At 42.2% G+C, this 25926-nt stretch overlaps 1 protein-coding gene across 7 annotated transcripts in view; it reads right to left on the bottom strand.

Annotated features, from left to right (window-relative positions):
- Positions 1-25267, bottom strand: part of LOC134357048 (SRSF protein kinase 3-like) — a 43993-nt gene extending 18726 nt beyond the window's left edge. For 2 of the 7 annotated variants that reach the window (XM_063068363.1, XM_063068368.1), the window contains exons 1-5: positions 24964-25267; positions 9750-9904; positions 7440-7548; positions 3247-3334; positions 211-298 (exon numbers count right to left, since the gene is read on the bottom strand). In XM_063068363.1, the coding sequence (XP_062924433.1) occupies positions 211-298; positions 3247-3334; positions 7440-7548; positions 9750-9804 (340 nt within the window). In that variant the 5' untranslated portion in view covers positions 9805-9904; positions 24964-25267. Of the gene's footprint in view, positions 1-210; positions 299-3246; positions 3335-7439; positions 7549-9749; positions 9905-14806; positions 14849-24455; positions 24536-24963 lie in introns of those variants that run through there. The other 5 variants (XM_063068364.1, XM_063068365.1, XM_063068367.1 and 2 more) reach the window with 5 other exon arrangements.
- Between the last annotated feature and the right edge of the window lie 659 nt (positions 25268-25926).

Raw genomic sequence — 25926 nt, 5'->3', positions numbered from 1 at the left:
TCGTATTTCCCTCCCTGTGGTGACATATCTGTACAGTACTTGGAAATCTGTGTTGTAACTGAGACGCAGAGGTCACTGTATGAATCACTTACGCACTCCCTATTCAGGCAGAAAACATTTTGCTGCTGTCATCAAATATACACACGTTAAATACATCTTCCTGAACATCTTTTCACAACAAATCAGTAATGATGTTGAATTAAAGGATACGGACACCATTCAGACCAGTGATTATAAATTCATCTAATAGTTGGACAATTCGTTCCTTATCTGGATCCTTTGAGCATTTCCATCTCACCTGAGAAAATAAATATTTTTAAAGGATAAATATGTGTTCATGCAGCATGGAAACAGGCCCCCAGACCTACCAAATCAGTTCACCCATTCACTCTCATCCATTTTACACTAATTCCATTTTATTCCTCTCACATTTCCATCAATTTCCTCAATGTTCTACCAATTACCTACACTTTACAGTGACCAATTAACCTACCAACATCGACATCTTTGCAATGTGGGAAGAATCCTCATGGTCAGAGGAAAGCATGCAAACTCCACACCGACAAGCACTCAAGGTGACAATTGAAGCCGGTATATCAGAGCTGTGGAGAAGGTGATGGATTAAAAATCTTTTGCTGATGATCACTTGTTTCTAATAGTTACTTTACTGCCTGGGATTCAAGCCTCCCACACTGGGAAACTATTGGAACAACATTGTTCAATTTCCTCAGCATTCTTGTTAGTAATGTGTGGAGGAAAAGTATAAAGTCATCCTTTAGGAAATAATGTAATAAATCATCTGCTTTTGATAATGTGCATGAGCTATTTTGATGAGAAATTCCAAGACTTCATGGTATTTCTTTAATATTGTAGAAATATTAACAACATCAACTCCATTTGGCATTGAGTGCTCTAATCAACAATTTAAAGGTGGTTCCAAAGGTTGCTAAGAATTGAAATTTTTGTATTATATTTTTGTAGGTTTGGTAAGAGATGGAGAGTTGTTCCTGATTTTCTGTGCAAACTTCAATTCTCTACAAGTCAGTGTGAGGCCTCTGCATTTCTCTCCTGTGTACACCCACTCTGCCGTACATGGTTAACAAAGGGAGATGTCCCATCCAGCAAGCTAAAATGGGGCACTCAACTGCCAGGTGCTTTACTTTTAAAAAAAAGGGGATGATCTTACATTTAAATACTTCCTTTCATAACTTCAGGACATTCCTAAATCACATGCAGAGAATGATAAAATTTATTTTTATTTATTGAGAGACAGCTTGGAAAAGGCCCTTCCAGCCTTTTAGCCGAGCCAACCAGCGATCCCAAATTTAACCCTCCATAATCATGGAACAGTTTTACAGTGACCAGTTAACCCACTAACTGTTACATTTTGGACTGGAAACTGGAGCACCTGGAGAAAACCCACACATTTGGTTTGTCACCTGAAACACTCAAAAACTTCTACAGATGTACAGTGGAGGGCATTCTGGTAGGCTGCATCGCTGTCTGGTATGGGGCGGGGTGGGGGGGCTACTGCACAGGATCAAAAGAAGCTACAGAAAATTGTAATATTAGTCATCTCCATCATGCATACTAGCCTCCATAATATCCAAGATATCTTCAAGGAGTGGTGCCTTAGAAAGGTGGCACCCATTGTTAAGGACCCCCATCACCCAGGACATGCCCTCTTCTCATTGTTACCATCAGGAAGGAGGTACAGAAACCTGAAGGCACACACTCAGTGATTCAGGAATAGTTTTTCCGCTCTCTGTAATCCGATTCCTAAATGGACCTTTAAAAAAAAATTCTGTTTTTGCACTAATTTTAATTTAACTATTTTATATACATATATACCTATTGTAATTGATTTACTTATTTTTTCTATATCATCATTGTACTCTTGTGGCTAAGTTAACAAATTTCACGGTGTATACTAGTGATATGAAACCTGATTCTGATTCATTCCACAGGGAGGACATACAGAGACTTCTTACAGATGGCGTCGGAATTGAACTCTGAACTCCAACGTCCCAGACTGTAATAGTGTTGCGCTAACCACTATGCTACCGTGGTGCTCAAATATATTCCAAGCGCAAGCATGTAAGAAATGGCTACAAAAAATTAGTTTTTTCACTTCAATGCTGACTATATCAGTAGTCAGTTCATTTGTAGACTGTGAACTAAATATCCTTGGTGCAGGATTTCAACCTAAAACATTAACAATTCCTCCCATCCCCACCCTTGCCCCATACACAGACACAGATTAATGATGAAAGATTACCTTTATTTGTCACATGTGCATTGAAACATGCAGTGAAATGTGTTGCCTGTGTCAATGACCAACACATTCTGAGGATTGTGCTGGGCCAGTCCACAATTGTTACCACGCTTCCAGTTCCACCAGAATATGCCCACAACTCACAAACCCTAATCTGTAAGTCTTTGGAATGTAGGAGGAAATCAGAGCACCTGGGGGAAACTCACCCAGGTCACACGGAGAAGATTCCAGAGAGCAGTGGGAATTGAACCCGGATCAGTGAACACTGGTGTTGTATATTATTGCGCTAAAAGCTACACTATTGTACTGCTGTGCCAACAGGTCAAAATGCTATTTGACTTGCTGAATTCCTCCAGCAGATTGTCTACTGTTGAAATCAAGTATAATTTTCTGCTATCTAATTTATATTTCTATGTGTTGAGATATTAGGGCATGCATGTTCACCACATTAGCATAGTGGTTAGTGTGACACCCCATAGAGCTTGGGGTGTCAGAGTTCAAACCCACTGTCTTCTGTAAGGACTTTGTACATCCTCGCCATTGAATCCACGAGTTTTCTCTGTGTGCTATGATTTCCTCCCACAGTCCAAAGATGTACCAGTTAGTAGGTTAACTGGTCGTTGTAAATTGTCCCATGTTAAGTTATTTAGGGTTAAATCAGGGTTTGTTGAGGGTTGATGGGTGGCATAGCATGAAGGTCCAGAATGGCCTATTCCATGCTGTAAAATTTTTTTAAAAGTGTCAACAGCTAGATCCTGCAAAAGATTGCAATGAGACAAGCTATTAGGCCAGGATACCAAGTCAAATAATCCTTCTGGGATCTTTTCCAGCTTCCTGAGAGAAATGATGGTGTTTTAGATAGTGCCACCTCTGAAAGTCACTACTCTGGAAGCAGAACTTTAGATTTTTCCTTTGGAGTGGGACACTACTGTCTTAATATTTATTTTGCACATGTTTCAGTGGTTACTCACACATTTGAGAAGCTTGATCTCGTCCTGGGCAGCCTCTGTAAACCCACTTCCACTCTTCGCCACCTTCACTGCCACACATTTATTTTTTCTGTTAGATGTGATACAATACAACTCTCATTCATTTTGCACCTTTAGTGTAGGTAAAATACATTCAAAAGTATTTGTCAAAGGTTTAGGCAATTCTTCATACAATGATACAGTCAAAATGTAACATAAGCTGATCAATCTGGGTGCCACACTGGAGTGGCAGTTAGCATGATGCTGTTACAGCATGGACGTCAGAGTTCAATTTCAATGTCCTTTGTAAGGAATGTCTGAATATCCTCCTGTGGAATGTGTTGGTTTTCCCCAAGCCCTCCGGTTTCCTCCCACACTCCAAAGACGTACCAGGAAGGTTAATTGGTCATTGTAGATTGTACCGTGATTAGGTTAGGTTTAAGTCAGGGTTGTTGGAGTTGATGGGCGGTGCACCTTAAAGGGCTGAAAGGGCCTATTCCGTGCTGTATATCAAAATGAAATAAGTACAATATTTGTGCATATGTTCATAATCAACAAGTAATATTCCTGCTGCATGACCGGAGATGAGGAGGAATTTCTTTAGCTAGAAGGTGGTGAATCTGTGGAATTCATTGCCACAGACGGCTGTGGAGGCCAAGTCATTGGGTATATTTAAAGTGGAGGTTGATGGGTTCTTGGTTGATAAGGAGCTCAAAGGTTACAGGGAGAAGTTAGAAGAATGGGGTTGAGAGCGATGATAAACCAACCGTGATGAAATGGTGGAGCAGACTCAGTGGGCCAAATGGCCTTATTCTGCTCCTATGTCTTATGGGTTTATGGTCCTATGTGTTAATCCTAGGCTCTCCAACGGGAAAACCTAACACTTTATTCTGCCATTGCTATGTATTTATTAATAGGAGGCTGATAGCACCATTAATTGTTCTCTAATTCACAATGAGATGGTGGTGAGCTACCTTGCAGTGAAAGTTCTCTTGTGGTGCTGCTTTGTGAAAAATTCTAGGGTTTAGATGCAGTGAGGATGAAGTAGTGGGGATTTACGTGACTTGGTGGAGAAGCTGAGGGTGTTGCTGTTCCCGAGTGCCTGCTGCTATTGTCCTTTTAGGCATTAAAATACATGAGGCTTGGAAGTATTGTAGGAGTAGTATGAGTGAGTATGTAAGGAAGGTGGTACACACTTCAGCCAGAATACATCTGCAGCACAGAGGCTGGTGGGCACGGTGCCAATCAGGAGGGTTGAACTTTCTGAGTAATATTGGACTCTGTATTCACCCAGGCAAGTGGGAAGGATTCTTTCACACACCTGATTTGTTGAAAGTTCAAAGTAAATTGATTAAAGTAAATTTATTATCAAAGTACATATTATGTCACTATATACAACCTTGACATTCATTATATTGCAGGCATACTCAATAAATCTAATAACCATAATAGAATCAATGAAGGACCACACCAAGTGGCCATACTGCCAGTGTGCAAAAGACAACAAACTGTGGAAAGGAAGATTAGAAGAAGATAGAAAGAAAAGCAAGCAAGCAATAAATATTGAGGAAATGAGATGAAGAGTCTTTGAAAGTGAGTCCATAGGTTGTGGTAACACTTCTGTGATGGGGCAAGTGAAGTTATCCCCTCTGGTTCAAGAGCCTGATGGTTGAGGGGTAATAACTGTTCCTGAACCAGGTGGTGGTGAGTCTGAGGCTCCTGTACCACCTTGCTGATGGCAGCAGTGAGAAGAGAGCCTGACCTGGGTGGTGGGCGACTCTGATGATGGATGCTGCTTTTCTGCAACAGCACTCCATGTAGATGTGCTCAATGCTTGGGAGGGCTTTACCCGTGATGGACTGGGCTGTATCCATTACTTTTTGTAAGATCTTCTGTTCAAGGGCATTGGTGTTTCCGTACCAGTCAATACACTCTCCACCAAACATCCATAGAAGTTTGTCAGAGTTTTAGGTGTCATGTGGAATCCTTGCAGACTACCTAAGGAAGTAGAGGTACTGCCATGCTTCCTTTGTAACTGCACTTATGTGCTGGGCCCAGGACAGGGCCTCTGAGGTGATAACGCCGAGGAATTTAAAGTTGCTGACCCTCTCCACCTCTGATCCCCTTGTGAGAACTGACTCATGGACCTCTGGTTTCCTCCTCCTGAAGTCAGTAGTCAGCTTCTTGGTGTTGCTGACATTGAGTGACAGGTTGATGTTATGACAACACTCAGCCAAATTTCCCTCCTACGTGCTGACATCCTACGACAGTGGTGTAATTAGCAAACTTGAATATGGCATTGCAGCTGTGCTTAGCCACACAGTCATGAATATAAGGTGAGTAGAGCGGGGGACTAAGCACACAGCCTTGTGGTGCACCTGTGCTGATGGAGAGAGTGGAGGAGATGTTGTTGCCAATCCAAACTGACTGGGATCTGCAAGTGAGGAAACTGAGGATCCAGTTGCATAAGGAGGTATTGAGGCCAAGGTCTTGAAGCACAATGAATAGTCTTGAGGGGATGATAGCACTGAATGCCAAACGGTAGATGATAAAGAACATCCCAATGTATGCACCTTTGCTGTCCAGATGTTTCAGAGTTGAGTGAACAGCCTTGTGACTTGAGGGAAGATTTTGCCACATTGGGGAGTGAATCAGTCACTGCATAATTCCCAATTTTGTTTTACCTGCTTTTGGAGTTGTGCCATATCACTCTCCTGGCATTACAAATATCTAGAAAATCAATGGTATCAATTAATTACAGTTGATTCCGGTTAATTGAGCCATTGGTTAATTGGGGTACCTGCTTACTTGGGACACCTCTTAAAGAACAAAAACTAATTGAGAAAATTGCTGAGATTCCCTTCATTTATTTGGGATACTATGCCCCATCTTTGGGGCAGGAGACTGTTGCTGGAAAGGTTCTAACTAGCATCAGTCAGGTGTACTTATGTGGTCATTAGACACTACACAGTACTTGGAGCGAACAGTATTTAAATAGTACCAGTTGCATGTGTTTGTGCTCAAAAAGCAGTGATTTTTCTCAGTAATATTTGGTGAGAAATAAGCAGAAAGACAATTTGGAACTGTTTTGCTCACAGCGGTTTCAAGCATTCAGGTTTGGAGATGCCAAAAATGGCTGGGAGTGAAAATGAGGTGATTTCACTACTTCAATAAGTTTGGAACTACGAATGTTCTGAAGGTATCAGCAATCATCTTGACTGTAATGAAGAATGGAGGATGCAATTGTCAAAAGTATTGTATGTAGGCAGCCTATCATCTGCACTAGGTGTCTGTGCTGATTTTGTTCATTGCGTACACTGGATGAATTCCCCTATCAAAAACCATTAGAAACTAACAGTTTTAAAGTACTGTAGTACTAGATTTTTAATTTGTTCTGTATTTCATTTAAATAAATAATTTGTTACTCAGTTTTTCTTTTTTCATTTTTACTATTTCCATGAAACTTTGGCACATTGGGGCAGCCCCTTAATTGGGCCAAAATGCACTGGTTGCACTGTGTCCCAATTAACCAGAACCAACTGTAAGTGCCATGAAACCAGAGCTGGTCAAAGCTTGAGATTTGGACAGTGAGCAGAGTGGTTTATCTCTTAAATGAAAGAGGATGATTTTGCATCAATGCTCAAGAAGTTGAAACCATCCAGCTCAAAGGAATCTTTTTGATCAGCAGTCCACCAGACTAAGAGTAGATAATGGTTATGCCCATTTGGACTAAATGGACAATTTTACACTGTTACTCATTGTCAAGATATATCCAACACACATCAAAGTTGCTGGTGAATGCAGCAGGCCAGGCAGCATCTCTAGGAAGAGCTACAGTCGACATTTCAGGCCGAGACCCTCCGCCCTGACGAAGGGTCTCGGCCTGAAACGTCGACTGTCCTAGAGATGCTGCCTGGCCTGCTGCGTTCACCAGCAACTTTGATGTGTGTTGCTTGAATTTCCAGCATCTGCAGAATTCCTGTTGTTTGTGTCAAGATATATCCTTCAGTTTTTCCTTCCTCCTGAACTTACATAGCTCCAAAGGCCAAGTTCAACATCATCCAGTCATACCTTTTATTACTTTTATCCTTCATCCTATTTAGTACAGTGCACCTTAACTATAGATCTTGGTTTCTAATTAGAAAAAGTAATTTGGGATGCTGTGACAGCTGATATAAAGGAAATTGGATACTTACAGCAGGTCCAAACAAAGCCACACTGTGGAGTAAAAGCCCCATCCCAACTTTCTCATTACTTGATATCTTCCATTAAAAATTTCTCCTAATTTCACTGGATGGTAACCTCCTGTAAAGAAAAAATTGTTACACTTATATCAGCATTTTTCCAGGAAAAAATTTAAAGCATCCTGTGCATAGAGACTGTATTTCTCCTTCACATATGAATGAACATGAATTCATGGATCCATTCCTAAATTAATGTTCATGATGTGATTGAAATAGTTTTATTTTATTTGTTATTAACATTGAATCATGAATCACAGTAATACATGCAAAATGCTGGAAGAATTCAGCAGGTCAGGCAGCATCTATGGAAATGAATACATGGTCGATGTTTTGGGCCGAGACCCTTCATCAGGACTGGAAAGGAAGTGGGAACATGTCAGAGTAAAAATGTGGGGGGAAGGGAAGGGGCACAAGCTCAAAAGTGATAGGTGAAGCCCTGTCGGTGGAAAAGGTAAAGGGCTGGAGAGGAAGGAACCTGATAGGAGAGGAGAGCAGACGATAGGAGAAAGAGAAGTAGGAGAGGACCCAGGGGGAGGCAGTAGGCAGGTAAGGAGAGGTAAGAGGCCAGAGTGGGGAATAGAAGAAAAGGAGAGGGGGAGGGACTTTTTTTTTTAAAAACTAGAAGGGGAAATCGATATCCATGTCATCAGGTTGGAGGCAAACCAGACAGAATGTAAAGTGTTGCTCCTGCACGTTGAGAGTTTTCTCATCGTGGCATGGACCAACATATCAGAACGGGAATGGGAATAGGAATTAAAATGGTTGGCCTCTGGGGAATTCCGCTTTTAGTGGATGGAGTGCAGGTGCTTGACAAAGCAGTTCCCCAATTTACGTCCGGTCAATAGCAGCAAGTTATTGTGATCGATCTAAATGTGGGTTACAAGTGCTCTAACACCAATTATACTTTTTAAGAGGTTGCTTTCTCTATTTAATGTTGTGTCTAGTATATCACATACTAGACATGAGATTTTGTGACAAACTAGCCAGGCAGGTTGTCATTGGCAGAATACACGTTGCCTCGGCTGGGGCTCGAACTCACGACCTGCAGGTCGCTAGTCCAATGCCTTAACCACTTGGTCACATGCCCACGGGTTTGTATCCCACCGGAATAAATCCAATTGCAATCAAGTATCAATATTTTCCAGGCAAATAAATATACTGAAGCAAAATGAAACAAAGTCACATTGCATGCTTTTAAACAAATCGTGCCAGTTGCCACTTTGCATGCTCAACTAGACTGGGAGTTTATTGTTGAGCATTAGATTCAGAGTATCCAACTGTAAAAATATTTACTAAGTTCACAGAAATTAATAAAGTTACTTATACGATAGCTGATATAAAAACAGAGAAAGCTGGAAAAACACGAGTTGCAATGTATAATCTGCAATTGTCCCTACAATTCTAAAAATGATTGAGTGAAAGAGTAACAATTCCTAAAGAATACGGTGCAACTTGCCTGGCTTCTGTTTGGTTTTAATGGAAGCACAAATCAAGAATAAAAAGCTCTGCTGCTCCTGTCCGAACTCTCACCCGTCATTCCCATGCTTACTGACCAGTATTGGCTCCCATTTCATCAACTCCTTTGTTGTAAAGTTCTCTCACCTTGTTTTTAGATCCCTCTGTGAGTTTGCCCTTCCTATCTCTGAAATGGCCTCATATTAAATTGTCTCCCGATTTCTGTTCTAGGGCGTTTAAATGCCAGTGTAGGAATCAGCTTGCCCCGCACACAGGGAAGAGAAGAAGAATGTAAAATATTATGTGATATATTATCGGTTTTGCTCAGTTTTCTTTTAAAAGGCAACTGGTTTAAGAGTAAGATCCGTCCCCAAATCCTTTTCCATGGAGTGCTGCCACAAGAATCAGCATCCATCATGAAAAGCGACCACCCCACCGCCCCCGCCAACATCCAGGGCATGCCTTCTTGCTATTCCCATTGGGAAGTAGGTATAGGAGCCTCAAGTCCCATACCACTGGGTTCAGGATCAGTTATTACCCCACAGCCATCACTCAGTACTCCCCTGAATCCATGTGTTCGGTATCATTTTACCTGCACCTATTGTCTTCTTTTGCACATTGGTGTCAGTTCGTCTGTTTATGTATAGCTTTTCATAAAATTCTACTGTATTTCTTTTTTCCTGTAAATGCTTGCAGGAAAATGAATCTCAAGGTAGAATATAGTAACATACATGTACTTTGAGAATAACTTTAACTTAAGTGCCCTTTGAAAATGTGGTTATTGCTGAACAGTAACCCTTGGCTCACCAATGCAGTACTCTGTTGGGTCTTCCTCTCCCTCCTCAACAAACTGCCTCGACATATTGGCGACTCGACTCGTGTGCTCTTGGCCAGGAACCTCTTGTCCTTTATATCGGAATTAGAAATGACAATGCTCGGTAACACACAAGCAGGAATATATTCTGCAAGGCAATTAGATCACAGGATTCTCAGTGCAGAATTCTAGATAATTGGTTGCTGGAACCATAGCAAGACAGAAATTGTGTTCTTTTTCTCTGGCTGTACAGAATATATACGTAATACAGTATTGTGGGTGTGAGTTAAATCTGCAAGATTAATGTACAGTTTAGTATTTTAACATGGATGATTAATTCACCAAACTGCTGCACAATAAAAGAACATAATACACAGAAAATATAATAATCAGGAGTTTATGTATGTATGATATTTCACATCCCTGTACTCTCTATGGAGACATGAATCGTGTTGAGCATTGATTTTCAGCAGAGTGAGACTAGAACCAGAAGTCACAGGTTAAGGGTGAGGCGTGAAATACTTCAGGGGAACCTGTGTGAGGGTGTGGAATGAGTTGCCAGCAGAAGTGGTAGATACAGGTTTGATTTCAACATTCAGGAGAAATTTGAATAAGTACATGGATGGGAGAGATACATTGAACATCGAGCATACAACGGAACAGCACAGGATCATGCCCTTTGGCCCAGAATGTTTTGCCAAATGAATTAAATTAGTGATCAAATGGCTAACTAGACTAATCCCTCCTGACTGCACAATGTTCAAATCCCTCCATTTCCCTCCCATTCATGTGTCTATCCATTAAGGTCTTGCTGTTAACAATCTTTTTACATTTGACAAGGTGCAACTCTTTGCATTTTGCCAGGTTAAACTCCGTCTGCCATTTCTCTGCTCAGATCTGGAAATGATCTATATCCTGCTGGATTTTTTTTGCCAGTCATCTACGCTATCCACAACACCACCAATCTTCATATCATCTGCAAACTTACTAAGCCAATCATCAACAGTTTCATCCAGAATATTTATACACATCACAAACAGCAGAAGTCCCAGTACGGATACCTGCGGGACACCACTAATCACACACCTCCAGCTGGACTAAGCCATTTCGACCACTACTCTCTGTCTTCTGCGGGTATGAAGTGCTATGGTCTGGGTGTGGGTCAATAGGACTAGGCAGAATAACTTGTTTCTGTGCTGTAGTGCTCCATAACGCTACGAGTTTCTTTTCTCCAGTCAGCTCCTATATCTTATAGACTTAAGCATCATTTTTGGCCCTGTATTCCACTGCAATCTGCTGTCTTGGCTGAAAGAGTGTTCTACCATCTGAATTGGAATGCAAGCCATCCAGAACATCCTATTCTAATAAACAACAGTGAGCTGCTGGTGAGCCAGACCACCCCACCCACCCTGACGAGGTAAAACTTGAGATGACCAGCTCCAAGGTGATCAGATATCCTGTCATTGCATTCCTGTCTGAAGGATGCCATGTAAAACTAACATATTTTCCAATGTTCTATAGATTCAGGCTCAGTTCCCGTGGACTGGAGGGTAGCTAATATTATCCCACTTTTTAAGGAAGGAGGGAGAGAGAAAACAGGCAATTATAGTCTGACATCAGTGGTGGGGAAGATGCTGGAATCAATTATAAAAGATGAAATAGCGGCATATTTGGATAGCAGTAGCAGGATAGGTCCGAGTCAGCATGGATTTACGAAGGGGAAATTATGCTTGACTAATCTTTTGGAACTTTTTGAGAATGTAACTCTGAAAATGGACATGGGAAAGCCAGTGGATGTAGTGTACCTGGACTTTCAGAAAGCCTTTGATAAGGTCCCACACAGGAGGTTAGTGGGCAAAATTAGAGCACATGGTATTGGTGGTAGGGTACTGACATGGATAGAAAATTGGTTGGCAGACAGGAAATAAAGAGTAGGGATTAATGGGTCCTTTTCAGAATGGCAGGCAGTGACTAGTGGAGTACCGCAAGGCTCGGTGCTGGGACCACAGCTATTTACAATATACATTAATGATTTAGATGAAGAGATTAAAAGTAACATTAGCAAATTTGCAGATGACACAAAGCTGGGTGGCAGTGTGAAATGTGCGGAGGATGTTGTGATAATGCAGGATGACTTAGACAGGTTGGGTGAGTGGGCAGATGCATGGCAGATGCAGTTTAATGTGGATAAATGTGAGGTTATCCACTTTGGTGGCAAGAACAGGAAGACAGATTACTATCTGAATGGTGTCAAGTTAGGAAAAGGGGAAGTACAATGAGATCTGAGTGTCCTTGTTCATCAGTCACTGAAAGTAAGCATACAGGTACAGTGGGCAGTGAAGAAAGCTAATGGCATGTTGGCCTTCATAACAAGGGGAGTTGAGTATAGGAGCAAAGAGGTCCTTCTGCAGTTGTACAAAGCCCTGGTGAGACCCCACCTGGAGTATTGTGTTCAGTTTTGGTCTCCAAATTTGAGGAAGGACATTCTTGCTGTGGAGGGAGTGCAGCGTAGGTTCACTGGGTTAATTCCAGGGATGGCGGGAATGTCATATGTTGAAAGTTTGGAGCGACTGGGCTTGTATACACTGGAATTTAGAAGGATGAGAGGGGATCTGATTGAAACATATAAGATTATTAAGGGATTAGACATGCTAGAGGCAGGAAACATGTTCCCGATGTTGGGGGAGTCCAGAACCAGAGGCCACAGTTTAAGAATAAGGGGTAGACCATTTAGAACGGAGTTGAGGAAAAACTTTTCCACACAGGGGATTGTGGATCTGTGAAATGCTCTGCCTCAGAAGGTAGTGGAGGCCAGTTCTCTGGATTCTTTCAAGCAAGAGTTAGATAGAGTTCTTAAAGATAGTGGAGTCAAGGGATATGGGGAGAAGGCAGGAATGGGGTACTGATTGTGGATGATCAGCCATGATCACAGTGAATGGCGGTGCTGGCTCGAAGGGCCGAATGGCCTACTCCTGCACCTATTGTCTATTTGCAGCTCACTAGCCTCAGTTCCTTCACTAAGCCTACACTTCAGCTTCCCCAACTCTCAGTCACATCGTCAAATCTTTCTCAAACTATCTTATTTTGTGCTTTTACAAGGTTTCAAAGTCATTCAACAAATTAAATATTCATTTTACACAACATGTGCTTATCAATACAAATCATGTGGCAGCAATTCAATGCATAAAAGCATGCAGACATGGTCAAGAGGTTCAGTTGTTGTTCAGACCAAACATATATAGACCTCTATCTAGGCTATTCAATAAGTTTCGATGCGATTACCCCCTCATTCTTCTAAAGCCCAGCGAGTGCAGACCCAGAGCCATCAAAAACTCCTCATACATTAACCCATTCAATCCTGGAATCATTCTCATGGACCTCTTCCAATGCCAGCTCATCTTTACTTGGGGTCAAAACTGCTCACAGCACTCCAAGTTCAGCTTTATTTGATTTTAAATGTGAATTGACAAGTTTATTCTTTCCCATTCTCTACGGGAACTGGAACTGGATGTATTTGATTAATCACCTGCAGAAGACAGACCATGTTAAGGACCTCAGCCCAACCACCTGCCCTTACTGGAGGATGATATTAGGCACAAAGCAGCCATGGGTGGAGAAGAACAGACACCCTGTCCCTTGTCACTTCTTCAAGCAACTGATGATCAAGGAATTATTTTCTAGGGGTCACAACAGAAAAATGAACAAAGGAAGGAGTTTTATTGAGAAAGTATGAAATAAAGTAAAAAAAAAGGTTAACATATGTTGAATTTTATAATAACTCTGCATTGTCACAACAGTGCATTTTATCATTAAGTGCACCCGTTGTATTTTCCCAGGAGCAATTTGTTGCTACAGAAACAATTTCCATCTCAGAGACAGGAAAAGAAACCAGGATTCAGTCTCTATGGCAACAATCCTTTCTTAAGTGATGGCAAAGCTTTTAATGGACTGAGTTCCTCAACAGAATCTTTGAAAAAGTGGCCTCAGTACCTGGAAATCAAATAAAGCTAGGCTCTTTGAAATATTATCACAATGAATATAATAAATAGTGGGTTCTGCTTAAGTTATATTACTTCAGCTAAAACTGATGATATTGTATGGTATTATAGTTCACATTGTTGTTGTGGTCATCTTAATGTAAATAACTGAAACTCATTCAAAACTTCCAGTTATTTTCTTTTGCAACTTTAATCAGATTCAATTTTCATAGTCTCTGAGTGCATTTGCCATCTTGTAGAAAATTAGGGGCCATTCTATACTTTAAAGGAGGGAATAAGGTTTCGATTTATGCCATAAATGAACCAGAAATCAGGTTTCACTTATCTATGGTAATTTAACGTAAGATTTACAGATAAGGAAACAATCATGATTTTAGCTTGTGACTCAGTGCATATTTTCCTTTTGATCGAGGACCAGGTTCTAATATGTTGGTGTAGCAACAGAAATCATTTTATATAATTACTCCTCCCTGATGTAAGTGACAGATGGGTGAATTATTTCCTAGGTAACTGATCTGAGGTGTTCAAAGTAGCTTGTGTTATTCAGAGCTGCATGGTCATTGGCTAATATTGAAAATGTCCCATAAGTTTTTTATTTATTTAGAGATGCAGCGCAAAATAGGCCCTTCTGGCCCTTTAAGATGCACCACCCAGCAATGTACAATTTAACCCTAACCTAATCCTGGGACAATTTACACTGACCAGCTTGGGAGGAAACCAGAGGGCCTGGAGAAATCTCACACATTCCACAGGGAGGACATACAGACTCCTTACAGAGGATGCCAGGACTGAACGGCAAATTCCGATCCACCGAGCTGTAATAGCGTTGTGCTAACCGCTACATCACCGAGGTACCGATCATGATGATACTGAGAGGAATCAGAGCTCAGTCCCTTCTTAAGTTTTATCATCATTAATAGTACAACGTCTTTTGTGGTTCAGACTATTGTGACAGGATGTGGGCGTCAGCAGCATTAAATACCTTTCTTTAATTACTCCTGAAATGAATAGTTTACCAGGCAATTTCATCAGCTAGTTAAGAGTCTACATACCAAAAGAAAGTAATCAGTTGATCTTCCTGCATTCTCTTGATCCTTTTCATTGCAGTGGAAAAGAGAAGACGGAAGGATATTATTTTATTTAAATAAAAGTACTACCAACAGGAACAGCAAAAGCATGGATAAATATCCACCAGCAACACATATTAGAAACAGAGCAAAGTAAACAGCAACAAACTGCAACCTATAATGATCACTCACCTTTCCAGCGAAATACCCTCAGACTTGTCACAAGGACACTATTAAAGAATTTAACACTGAACCTCACGACAAGTCTTCGAAGTTGTAAATAGGTTTATTATCAATGTCACCACGTACAGCCCTGAGATTCCTTTCGGTAGTTTAGAGATTGATGTCCAAAAACTTAAACACAGAAATAAGATATAATAATCATCAAAAGGAACATAAAAAGTTTTGGAAGTAGAGCAATTTTCTAAACTTTTGAAGGGGCTTCAGCGATAACAGGTCGAGGTGAAGCAAGTTACTTGTGAAGAATAGGAATTGCAAGTATGTGTGTGAGGCCAGTGTTCTGTACTGGGTGTCAGATGTGGGAAGTCCGGGAGACTCCCACCCACCTGGACAGCCACACCTGTGCCAGGTGCATCGAGCTGCAGCTCCTTAGGGACTGGGTTAGGGAACTGGAGATGCAGCTTGATGACCTTTGTCTGGTCAGGGAGAGTGAGGAGGTGATAGAGAGGAGCTACAGGTAAATAATCACACTGGGGCCTCGGAAGAAAGATAAGTGGGAAGCAGTCAGGAGAGGGAAGGGCAGGAGTCAGATACTAGAGAATACTCCTTTGGCTGTCCCTCTTAACAATAAGTATTCCTGTTTGAGTACTGTTGGAGGGGGGGGGGAAATGGCCTACCTGGGGGAAGCAACAGTGGCCACGCCTCTGGCACAGAGTCTGGCCCAGTGGCTCAAAAGGGAAGGGAAAGGAAGAGGATGGCAGCAGTGATAAGGGACTCTATAGTTAGGGGGTCAGACATGCAATTCTATGGATGCAGGAAAGAAACACGGATGGTAGTTTGCCTCTCAGGTGCCAGAGTCCGGGATGTTTCTGATCGTGTCCACATGGAGCTTAGAAAAATAGAGGGCTATGGGTAAAGCCGAAGTAGTTCTAAGGTAGGGACATGTTCGGCACAGCTTTGTGGGCCAAAGGGCCTGTATTGTACTGTATGTTTTCTATGTTTCTCTATCCTGAAGTGGGAAGATGAACAGCCAGAGGTCGTGGTACATATTGGTACCAACAACATAGGTAGGAAAAGGGAGGAGGTCCTGAAAGCAGACTACAGGGAGTGAGGAAAGAAGCTGAAAAGCAGGACCACAAGGGTAGTAATCTAAGGATTACTGTTTGTTCCATGTGACAGTGAGTATAGGAATAGATTGAGGTGGAGAATAAATGCGTGGCTGAGAGATTGGAGCAGGCGGCAGGGATTTGGATTTCAAAGGTTCAAAGGTTAAGTTTAATGTCAGAGAAATGTGTACAATATACATCCTGAAATGCTTTTTGTTGGCATTGATTTCTGGATCATTGGGACCTCTTTTGGGGCAGGTGTGACCTGTACAATAAGGATGGGTTGCATTTGAATCTGAGGGGGACCAATATCTTGGCAGGCAGGTTTGCTAAAGCTATTGGGGAGAGCTTAAACTAGAATTGCTGGGGGTTTGGAACCGAACTGAAGAGACAGAGGAAGGGGCAGTTGGCTCGCAAATAGAGAAAGGTTGTAGGCAGTGTGTGAGGGAGGATAGGCAGGTGATAGAGAAGGGATGTACTCAGACTGATGGTTTGAGATGTGTCTATTTTAATGTAAGGTGTATCATGAACAAAGCAGATGAGCTTAGAGCGTGGATCAGTACTTGGAGCTATGATGTTGTGGCCATTACAGAGGCTTGGATGGTTCAGGGGCAGGAATGGCTACTTAGAGTGCCAGGCTATAGATGTTTCAGAAAGGACAGGGAGGGAAGCAAAAGAGGTGGAGGTGTGGTACTGCTGATCGGAGATAGTGTCATGGCTACAGAAAAGGAGGAAGTCATGGAAGGATTGTCTACTGAGTCTTTGTGGGTGGAAGTTAGAAACAGGAAGGGGGTCAATAACTCTATTGGGTGTTTTTTTTATTATATAGACCACCCAACAGTAACAGGGACATTGAAGAGCAGATAGGGAGACAGATTCTGGAACAGTGCAATAATAACAGGGTTGTCATGATGGGAGATTTTAATTTCCCCAATATCGATTGGCATTTCCCTAGAGCAAGGGATTTAGATGGGGTGGAGTTCGTTAAGTGTGCTCAAGAAGGTTTTCTGACACAATATATAGATAAGCCTACAAGAGGAGAAGCTGTACTTGATCTGGTATTGGGAAATGAGTCTGGTCAGGTGTCAGGTAGGAGAGCATTTTGGAGATAGTGATCACAATTCCACCTCCTTTACCATAGCATTGGAGAGGGATAGGAGCAGACAAGTTAGGAAATCTTTTAATTGGAGTATGGGAAATATGAGGCTATCAGGCAGGAACTTGGAAGTATATATATATATATATAGGAAGGAGCTTAAGAATGAAATTAGGACAGCCAGAAGGGGCCATGAGGAGGCCTTGGCAAGCAGGATTAAGGAAAACCTCAAGACATTTGACAAGTATGTGAAGAGCAAGAAGATAAGACATGAGAGAATAGGACCAATCAAGCGTAACACTGGAAAAGTGTGTATGGAACCGGTGGAGGTAGCGGAGGTACTAACACAACAAAAAGGGACCTTGGTGATTGTAGGAATGACTTACCGTGGACTGAAAAACTTGAGCATATAGACATTAAGAAAGAGGATGTGCTGTAGCTTTTGGAAATGTTGCAGATGTTGTTCCCTTATTCAAGATAGAGAGTAGAGATAGCCCAGGAAATTATTGACCAGTGAGTCTTACTTCAGTGGTTGGTAAGCTGATGGAGAACATCCTGTGAGGCAGGATTTATGAACATTTGCAGAGGCATAATATGATTAGGAATAGTCAGCATGGTTTTGTCAAAGGCAGGTCGTGCCTTACCAGCCTGATTGAATTTTTTGAGGATGTGACTAAACACATTAATGAAGGTAGAGCAGTAGATGTAGTGTATATGGATTTCAGCAATGCAATTGATAGGGTTCCTCATGCAAGGCTTAACTGAGAAAATAAGGAGGCATGGGATCCAAGGGGACCTTGGTTTGTGGATCCAGAATTGGCTTGCATACAGAAGGCAAAGAGTGGTTGTAGGCGGGTCATATTTTGCATGGAGGCCAGTGACCAGTGGTGTTCTGCAGGGATCTGTTCTAGGATCCCTGCTTTTCGTGATTTTTATAAATGACCTGGATGAGGAAGTGGAGGGATAGGTTAGTAAGTTTGCTAATGACACAAAGGTAGGGGTGTTGTGGATAGTCTGGAGGGTTGTCAAGAGTTAAAGCGTGACATCGATAAGATGCAGAACTGGGCCAAGAAGTGGCAGACGGAGTTCAACCCAGATAAGTTTGAGGTGGTTCATTTTAGTAGGCAAATATGATGACAGAATATAGTATTAATGGTAAGACTCTTGGCAGTGTGGAGGATCAGAAGGATCTTGGGGTCCGAGTTCATAGGACACTCAAAGCTGCTGCGCAGGTTGACTCTGTGGTTAAGAAGGCATCTGGTGCATTAGCCTTCATCAACTGTGGGACTGAATTCAAGGGACATGAGGTAATGTTAAAGCTATACAAGACGTTAATTAGACCCCACTTGGAGTAGTGTGTTCAGTTCTGGTCACCTCATTACAGGAAGAATGTGGAAACTATTGAAAGGGTACAAGGATGTTGCCTGGATTGCGGAGCATGCCCTATGAGAATAGGTTGAGTGAACTCGGCCTTTTCTCCTTGGAGTGACGGAGGATGAGAGGAGACTTGATAGAGGTGTGTAAGATGATGAGGGATATTGATCATATGGATAGTCAGAGGCTTTTTCCCAGGGCTGCAATGGCTAACACGAAAGGGCACAGTTTTAAGGTGCTTAAAAAACACGGAGAGTGGTGAGTGTGTGGAATGGGCTGCCGGCAACAGTGGTGAAAGCAGATACAATAGGGTCTCTTATGGACAGGTACATGGAGCTTAGGAAAATGGAGGGCTATGGGTAACCCTAGGTAATTCCTAAGGTAGGGACATGTTTGGCACAGCTTTGTGGGCCGAAGGGCCTGTATTGGGCTGTAGGTTTTCTATGTTTCTAAATCTTTCAACTTCCCTTCTGCCTGTGGCTTGCCTCCAGAAAAGGTGGAAGTATTTTTTTAATACTAGGAAATACCCTTCCTGCTGAAGGAAACTGCAGTGGGGCTATTTAGTAACCTGGAACACATTGATACACTGTCAGTGCCCATTTGCCTCTTGTGGATCTGTATGGGCACAAGGAAAGTCTTCCCTAGTGTATCTGCAAGTAGCTGCATGAAATATGTAGTCAATCAGCCCACTGAGAGAAGAAGCGTGTTAGAATTTGTATCAAGTGGTTGATTCTTGAGTCTGCACTGGCCATCTCAGTGACAAAGATAGAAACAGAGTGAAGGCAAGAGAGGGATATACTGACTATCCAATTTCTCAGTGTGGTGCTCTGTCTGAATATTTTCAGATCAACAAGGGATCAGTGAACAGCTTGCATTTTCAGCTCTTCATTCCTTTTAATGGCCTCTACATTTTATATTGCTGCAGGCTCTACAGGAAAAATGCAGCAAGCAAAACTAATTGTTGTCTCACCTTCAGCACGTCCAGACAGAGAAGCAGGTTTCAGGTTATGCTAATCCCTAACCGTAGAATTCCTGCAATTTACAGATCGGAAAGAGGCCATGTGATCCATTACGTCTCAACCGCCAGCTTGGTTATCTCCAATTTCCTGGAAACAACCGCTGTATAAGATGAACTACAAGCTGCCTGGTATGCCCAGTGTTTAACTCTTTGCTTCTCAGTGTATGCAAAAGAAGCAGGTGTAGAGCTGATGTGTTAGGCCATAGGATACAGGTGCAGAATGAGGCCACTCAAGGCATCGTATCAGCTCCACCATTCCATCATGGCTGACTTATTATCCCATTTAGCTCCAGTCTCCTGGTTCTGCTCGTAACCTTTGATGCCTTGTCTAAGCAAGAACCTATCAATGTCTGCTTTAAATATAGTCAATAACTTAGCCCCTATGGGTTCACCACCCTCTGGCTAAAGAAATTCCTCCTCGTCTCTGTTCTAAGTGGACATTCCTTTGTTCTGAGGCTGTGTTCTCAAGTCCGAGACTCACCTATTACAGGAAACATACTCTCCACATCCACTATATCTAGATCTTTCAATATTCAATAGGCTTCAATCAGATGCCCCCTCATCCTTCTGAAATCCAGAGTTTTGCATGCCTTACCAATTTTGATCATAGAAAGCATCCTATCTGGATGCATCACGGTTTATCGTGGCAATTGCTCAACACGTGACCACAAGAATCCACAGAAAGTCATCGACACAGCTCAGCAAATCAGGGAAACCAGCCTCTCCTTCATGAACTGTCTATACTTTTCACTGTCTCAGTAAAGCAGCCAGCAAAATCAAAAACCCCACCACCCCAGAAGTCTCTATTCTCACCCATCCTATTGGTGTCAGAAGATTGAAAAGCCTGAAAGCATGTACCACTACACTGTTATAAGACAATAAATAGTTTGCTACCATGATAAGCTGGACTCGACCTCACAATCTACTTCATTAGGACCTTGTACCATATTGCCTACCTACACTGCCCTTTGTCCATAGCTGTTACACTGTATTCGGAATTCTATTCTTCAAGGAGCAGTGTCTCAGAAAAGCGGCTACTATCATGAAGGACCCCCTCCACCCAGCACATGCCCTCCTCTCATCGTTACCATCAGGAAGGAGGTACAGAAGCCTGAAGGCACACACTCAGCGATTCAAGAACAGCTTCTTCCCCTCTGCCATCCAATTTCTAAATGGACATTGGACCAATGAACACTACTTCATTAAGTCAAGATGTTGGTAAGACCTCAGACAAAGTTAGGAATTAAAAGGTTGAGCATAGTGTGACTAGTGTCCTGAGCTGCATATATTTCAATGCAAGAAATATCTTAACAAAGGCGGATAACAGTGCTGGAGATGAGGTAGCTGGTTTACAGACAGAGGCAGTGCAGTGAGGAGAGGCTGTTGATAGGGCAAAATTGTAGTCAACAGGATGAGTCGCAAGTGAAAGTCAGACAAAATTGAAAAGGGTGAATACAGTACTGAAGGTATGTATCTGAGTGCATGCAGTACACAGAATAAGGTAGATGAACTTGCAGCACAGTTGCAGAGTGGCAGAGTAGGCGTCACGGAATCATGGCTGAAAGATTCAAGCTGGGAGCTTAATGTCCAAGGATGCACATTGCATCTAAAAGATAGGCAGGAAGGAAAGGGGCGGTGTTGCTGTTGGTAAAAAAGTGAAATCAAATCATTAGAAAGAGGTGACATGGGGTTGGAAGGGAGTAAGTCATGATGAAATGGCAGAGCAGATTCGATGAGCCAGATGGCCTTATTCTGCTCCTATATCTTATGGTCTTATGTACTTAAGACCATGGAAGAAAGGGAAGGGAGAGGAGCACCAGAGGGAGGTGATGGGCAGACAAGGTGAGAAAAGGAAACAGGAATGGGGAATGATGGAGAGGGAGGGGGAAATTGCCAGAAGTCCAAGAAATCAAAGTCCATGCCATCAGGTTGGAGACTACCCAGTCAGAATGCAAGGTGATCCTCAGCAATCAAAAACAAGCAGCCGGGTCTCCTACCCTCTCTGATCATATTGTACCTTCTCCAGCCCTTTATCTGTTTTACCTATCAGCCCCAGCTGTTTACTTCACCCCTCCCCTTCTCCTGGTTTCACCTATCACCTTGTACTTCTTCCTCCACCCCCCCCCACCCACCTTCTTGCCCTAACTTGTCATCTTCTTTTCCCGTTCTGATTAAGGGTCTCAGCCTGAAAAGTCAATTGTTTACCCTTTACCATAGATGCTGCCTGGCCTACTGAGTTCCTCCAGCAGTTTGTGTGTGTAACACAACATCACTACTTTTTTTTAAATTCTGTTTTTGCGCTACTTATCTTAATTTAACTATTTGGCATACATACATATGTACTTACTGTACTTCACTAGATCTTTATTTACTGTAATTTGTTTTTCTATATTTATCATGCATTGCATTGTACTGCTACTGCTAAGTTAACAAATTTCATGTGTATGTCGGTGATATAAACCCGATTGTGATTCTATTATTGTTTTACCCTACTTTACCTCAATGCACTGTGTAATGATTTGATCTGTATGACCAGTGTTGCAAGATAAAGCCTTTCACTGCATCTTGGCACATATGACAGTCATAAAACAATTCCAATATTGGCTCTATATTTACAGGCATGGTTTGGGGGAGTCCAGCAGGTGGCTAGCCTGGACCGGTGGAGGTCATGTTGAAGCAGCAGGCCTTCATTACTGTATGCCAGACCATTTTCTGCCCAAGTTCACTTGCTGAATGTGCTGAAGCCAGGAGGAAAGCCCAGCTGAAGAGACCATAAGCAGATACTGCTCTAACGATCTGTGAAGAGATGTGAGATGTGAGAAAGGGAGCTGGGTGGGGAGGGATAGATTGGGAAGCATGCGTGAGACCGTGCTTAGTTCCTGACAATTGAGGGATGGGGGAAGTGTTAGCCTCTGTGACAGTGAAAGCTAAAAACATTGGGACTGTTAGAAGGCATCAGTGTAAAAGAGAGGCTCAGAGCAACAGGGTCCTTGAAGGGCCCAGTGGCAGAACTGTAGACATACCTAATTAATATGGTGTTGCAGAGAAGGCCTCCATCTCTGCTGGTAGGAGCTCCCTCCTCAATGCCCCCCCACCCCATGAAACACAGCAGTAATGAAGTGTAAATTTTCCCCCTAGTTGTACAAGGTAATTCCACTTAAAGATGTTAAAGCAGTGTTCTATTTCCTCAGTATCCCATACCTGCCACTATAAAAGGGGCATTTACCATGTTTCCATTGTGCTGGAGAAATAATGTCAATCACACCATCACCCCTGCATTAGCTCTAAGCTCTGTCCCTATCTTGCAGTGTCATTGGTTGGAGCTGGTGGTGGCCTGGGAAATAAAACATAGGTATGAATAAAGGTTTGGAGGAGGCAAACTCCTTCATTGAGGAAGTATAAATTAAGCTTTGTTGAGAGATACAACCCCAGTTGCTTTCATGCCAGCAACAACTACACCTCATTTTCATCCTCTCTCTCTCCCCCTCTCCTTCTCCCCCACCCCAACTTTGCTCCTGTGAAATCCTGTCAACTGCAGTCTGAAGCCCTTATTTCCCTTCAGCATGTTGTCTCCATGAAATGTAAATGTCTCTGAAATGGTTCATCCCTGTGTTCTTGTTGTCGAGGGGCTAGAGAGGAAGGAGTCAGGTGGGAGAGGGTTTGAGATTAATCAGGTGTGTGGTAAACCAGAATGGAGTAGCTGTAGTTATGGATGACGGATCAAGGATCAACTTTATTCCACATATATGTTGACATGTATTAGGAACTCTGTGGTGTGACAGGCAACAAGAAACATCTTTCAACAACTATAAAGAATAAAGACTTTGCCAAAAAATAAATTTAGGAGGTTGAAACATGGATATGGAATAAAATATACATAAATTCATAAATACCAGCAGGTATTTACAATGTAATAAGCAGCATTATAAAAAGTGGTCAAAATTGTTTGCTGTACAATGGAGTGACTGAGGAAATAGAGAGAGAGAGAGATGAGGGAGGGCTAACTGGAATGGTTGATCAGGTGAACTGCCTAGGGGAAGCAACTTCTAAAAGGCACATATAAATATAATTATAAATGCACCAATTACTGTGCTCCAAGTCAACAGATAGGAAAGACAGGAAAAGGATGCTAGGGAATGGTAAAGTTCTCAGTACCTGATTGGTTATTTCCCCCATCCATAGCAAGGAATTTTACCTTTCCGTAGTATTTTCAGTTACTAGATTTGGCCACACCAGGTGGATTATGCTAGGAATAAACAAACACACCTATACACAGTGGCCACTTTATTAGGTCCACTTGCACACCTGCTCATTAATGGAAATATCTAATCAGCCAATCAAGCGGCAACAACTCAATGCATAAAAGCATGCAGACTTGGTCATGAGGTTCAGATGTTGTTCAGACCAAATATCAGAATAGCAGGAAATGTGATCTAATTGACTTTGACATGGAATGATTGTTGGTGCCAGTAAACGTGGTGGTTTGAGTATCTCAGAAACTGCTGATCTTGGATTTTCACACACCACAGCCTCTAGAGTTTACCAAGAATGGTGCAAAAATGCCTTGTCAATGAGAGGCGCCATTAAACAATTTTGACTTTTTTATAATGCTGCTTACATTATAAATACATGCTGGTATTTATGAATTTATGCATATTTTATTCCATCTCCATGTTTTAACCCCCAACTTTATTCTTCATATTTGAGAGAGGTCAGAGGAGAATGGTCAGACTGATTCAAGCTGACAGGAAGATGACAGTAACTCAAATGAGCATGCATTACAACAGTGGTGTGCAGACAGCATCACTGAACATACAACATTTTGAGCCTTGAGGTGGAGGCAGAAGACCATAAACATACACATCGTGGCCAGCTCATTAGCAGCTGGGAGCGCCTAATAAAGTCGCCAGATTGTGGATTTGGAAATTGTCGGGTGTCACCACAAGTTGACTCTCCTGCTGAGCTGTCAGTCACAGAGTGAGCATGACGCCAACTCCTTGACATTTCAGTTGCCAAAGACAACTGACAAGTGGAAACTACAAAGTAAGTGCAGAACAAATCGTAATACAAGCTACACATTTTAGGGTCATAAGTTTATCTAAGTATCTAAGAGGCACCATGTTAATGCAACTTACCATTTATGCATTGTTCTGCAATGGGTCAAACAGCCCATTCAAATTCAGATTCATTGACTTATCAACGCGTCAAAACATACTGTGAAATACAGTAACAACCAACATCACCTACTGGAGAGAGCCCACAAGTGCCACTACACATAGTATGCCAACGATGTTCAGCAGATCGCCTTTGAGACTTTCATGACCAATTGCATGAGGTTTCCAATAGGTCCTGGTCCCATTGTACTCACCGTTTTTCCGGTGTGTGGGTTCACAAATTATCTCCTATAACAGGAAAAGTCCGCCCTGAAGAATTGCTGTCAGTGTGACTGCTTTAATTCAATCTGGGTTTCGATCAAGATTCAGCTACAACTCAGGAATAAAGTCCCGCTGTGATCAATTTACGGGAATATCCGTTTACAATGCCCTATTCTAGATTTATAGTTTACATTGCAAAAAAAAAGGAAACCGCCTTCAAAAGGGAACCTCAGTTTACATGGAGTGCTGTCTGTTTTAAATTGCTGGGGCTTCTCCAGCCGGGAAGCTGCTGACTATTCTAACTGCAGAGCAAAGCAAAGCAAAGCGGTGCAGCAGGATAAGATAAATAGTCTAAACCAGTGGGAGGAGTCCGTAGTTACCTCAGTATGGCAATGGTTACTACACCAATAGATATAGATATTATAACTGGCTGGGTTGTGGGGAGGAGTGGGAGAAGGAGAAGGGAAGAGAAGAGACCGACCGAGACCGTTGTTTGTTCAACACAATGCATTTCACTGTGTGGTGCGATGTTTCAATGTGCACATGACAAATAAAGCTCATTTTGCGTCACGATAGCACAGCGGTTAGCACGAAACTATTACAGCTTAGAGCGTTCTGGACTTGGGAGTTCAATTCCAGCACTGCCTGTAAGGAGTTTGTATATTCTTCCCGTGGACTGCATAGGTTTCCTCCCACAGTCTAAATATGTACCGGTTGGTAGGTTAATTGGTCATTGTAAATTGTCCCGTGATTAGGCTAGGGTTAAACAGGTGGCGCCAGAAGAACTTGTTCTGCACTGTATCTCTAAATAAATTGATTAATTAAGATTACTGTGCTCCACGGCTGCTGATTATAAGGATGTGGAAAATACTCTGGAGTGGTAAAATTCTCAGTATCAGTAGTGGAGTTGCTCGAGGTTGGTCTGCGTGATGAGTGTAGCTTGGAACAAACAAGGA

The sequence above is a fragment of the Mobula hypostoma genome, chromosome 15, assembly GCF_963921235.1.
Source record: "Mobula hypostoma chromosome 15, sMobHyp1.1, whole genome shotgun sequence".
Classification (NCBI taxonomy): domain Eukaryota; kingdom Metazoa; phylum Chordata; class Chondrichthyes; order Myliobatiformes; family Myliobatidae; genus Mobula; species Mobula hypostoma.
This window is presented reverse-complemented; position numbering and strand designations above follow the sequence as displayed.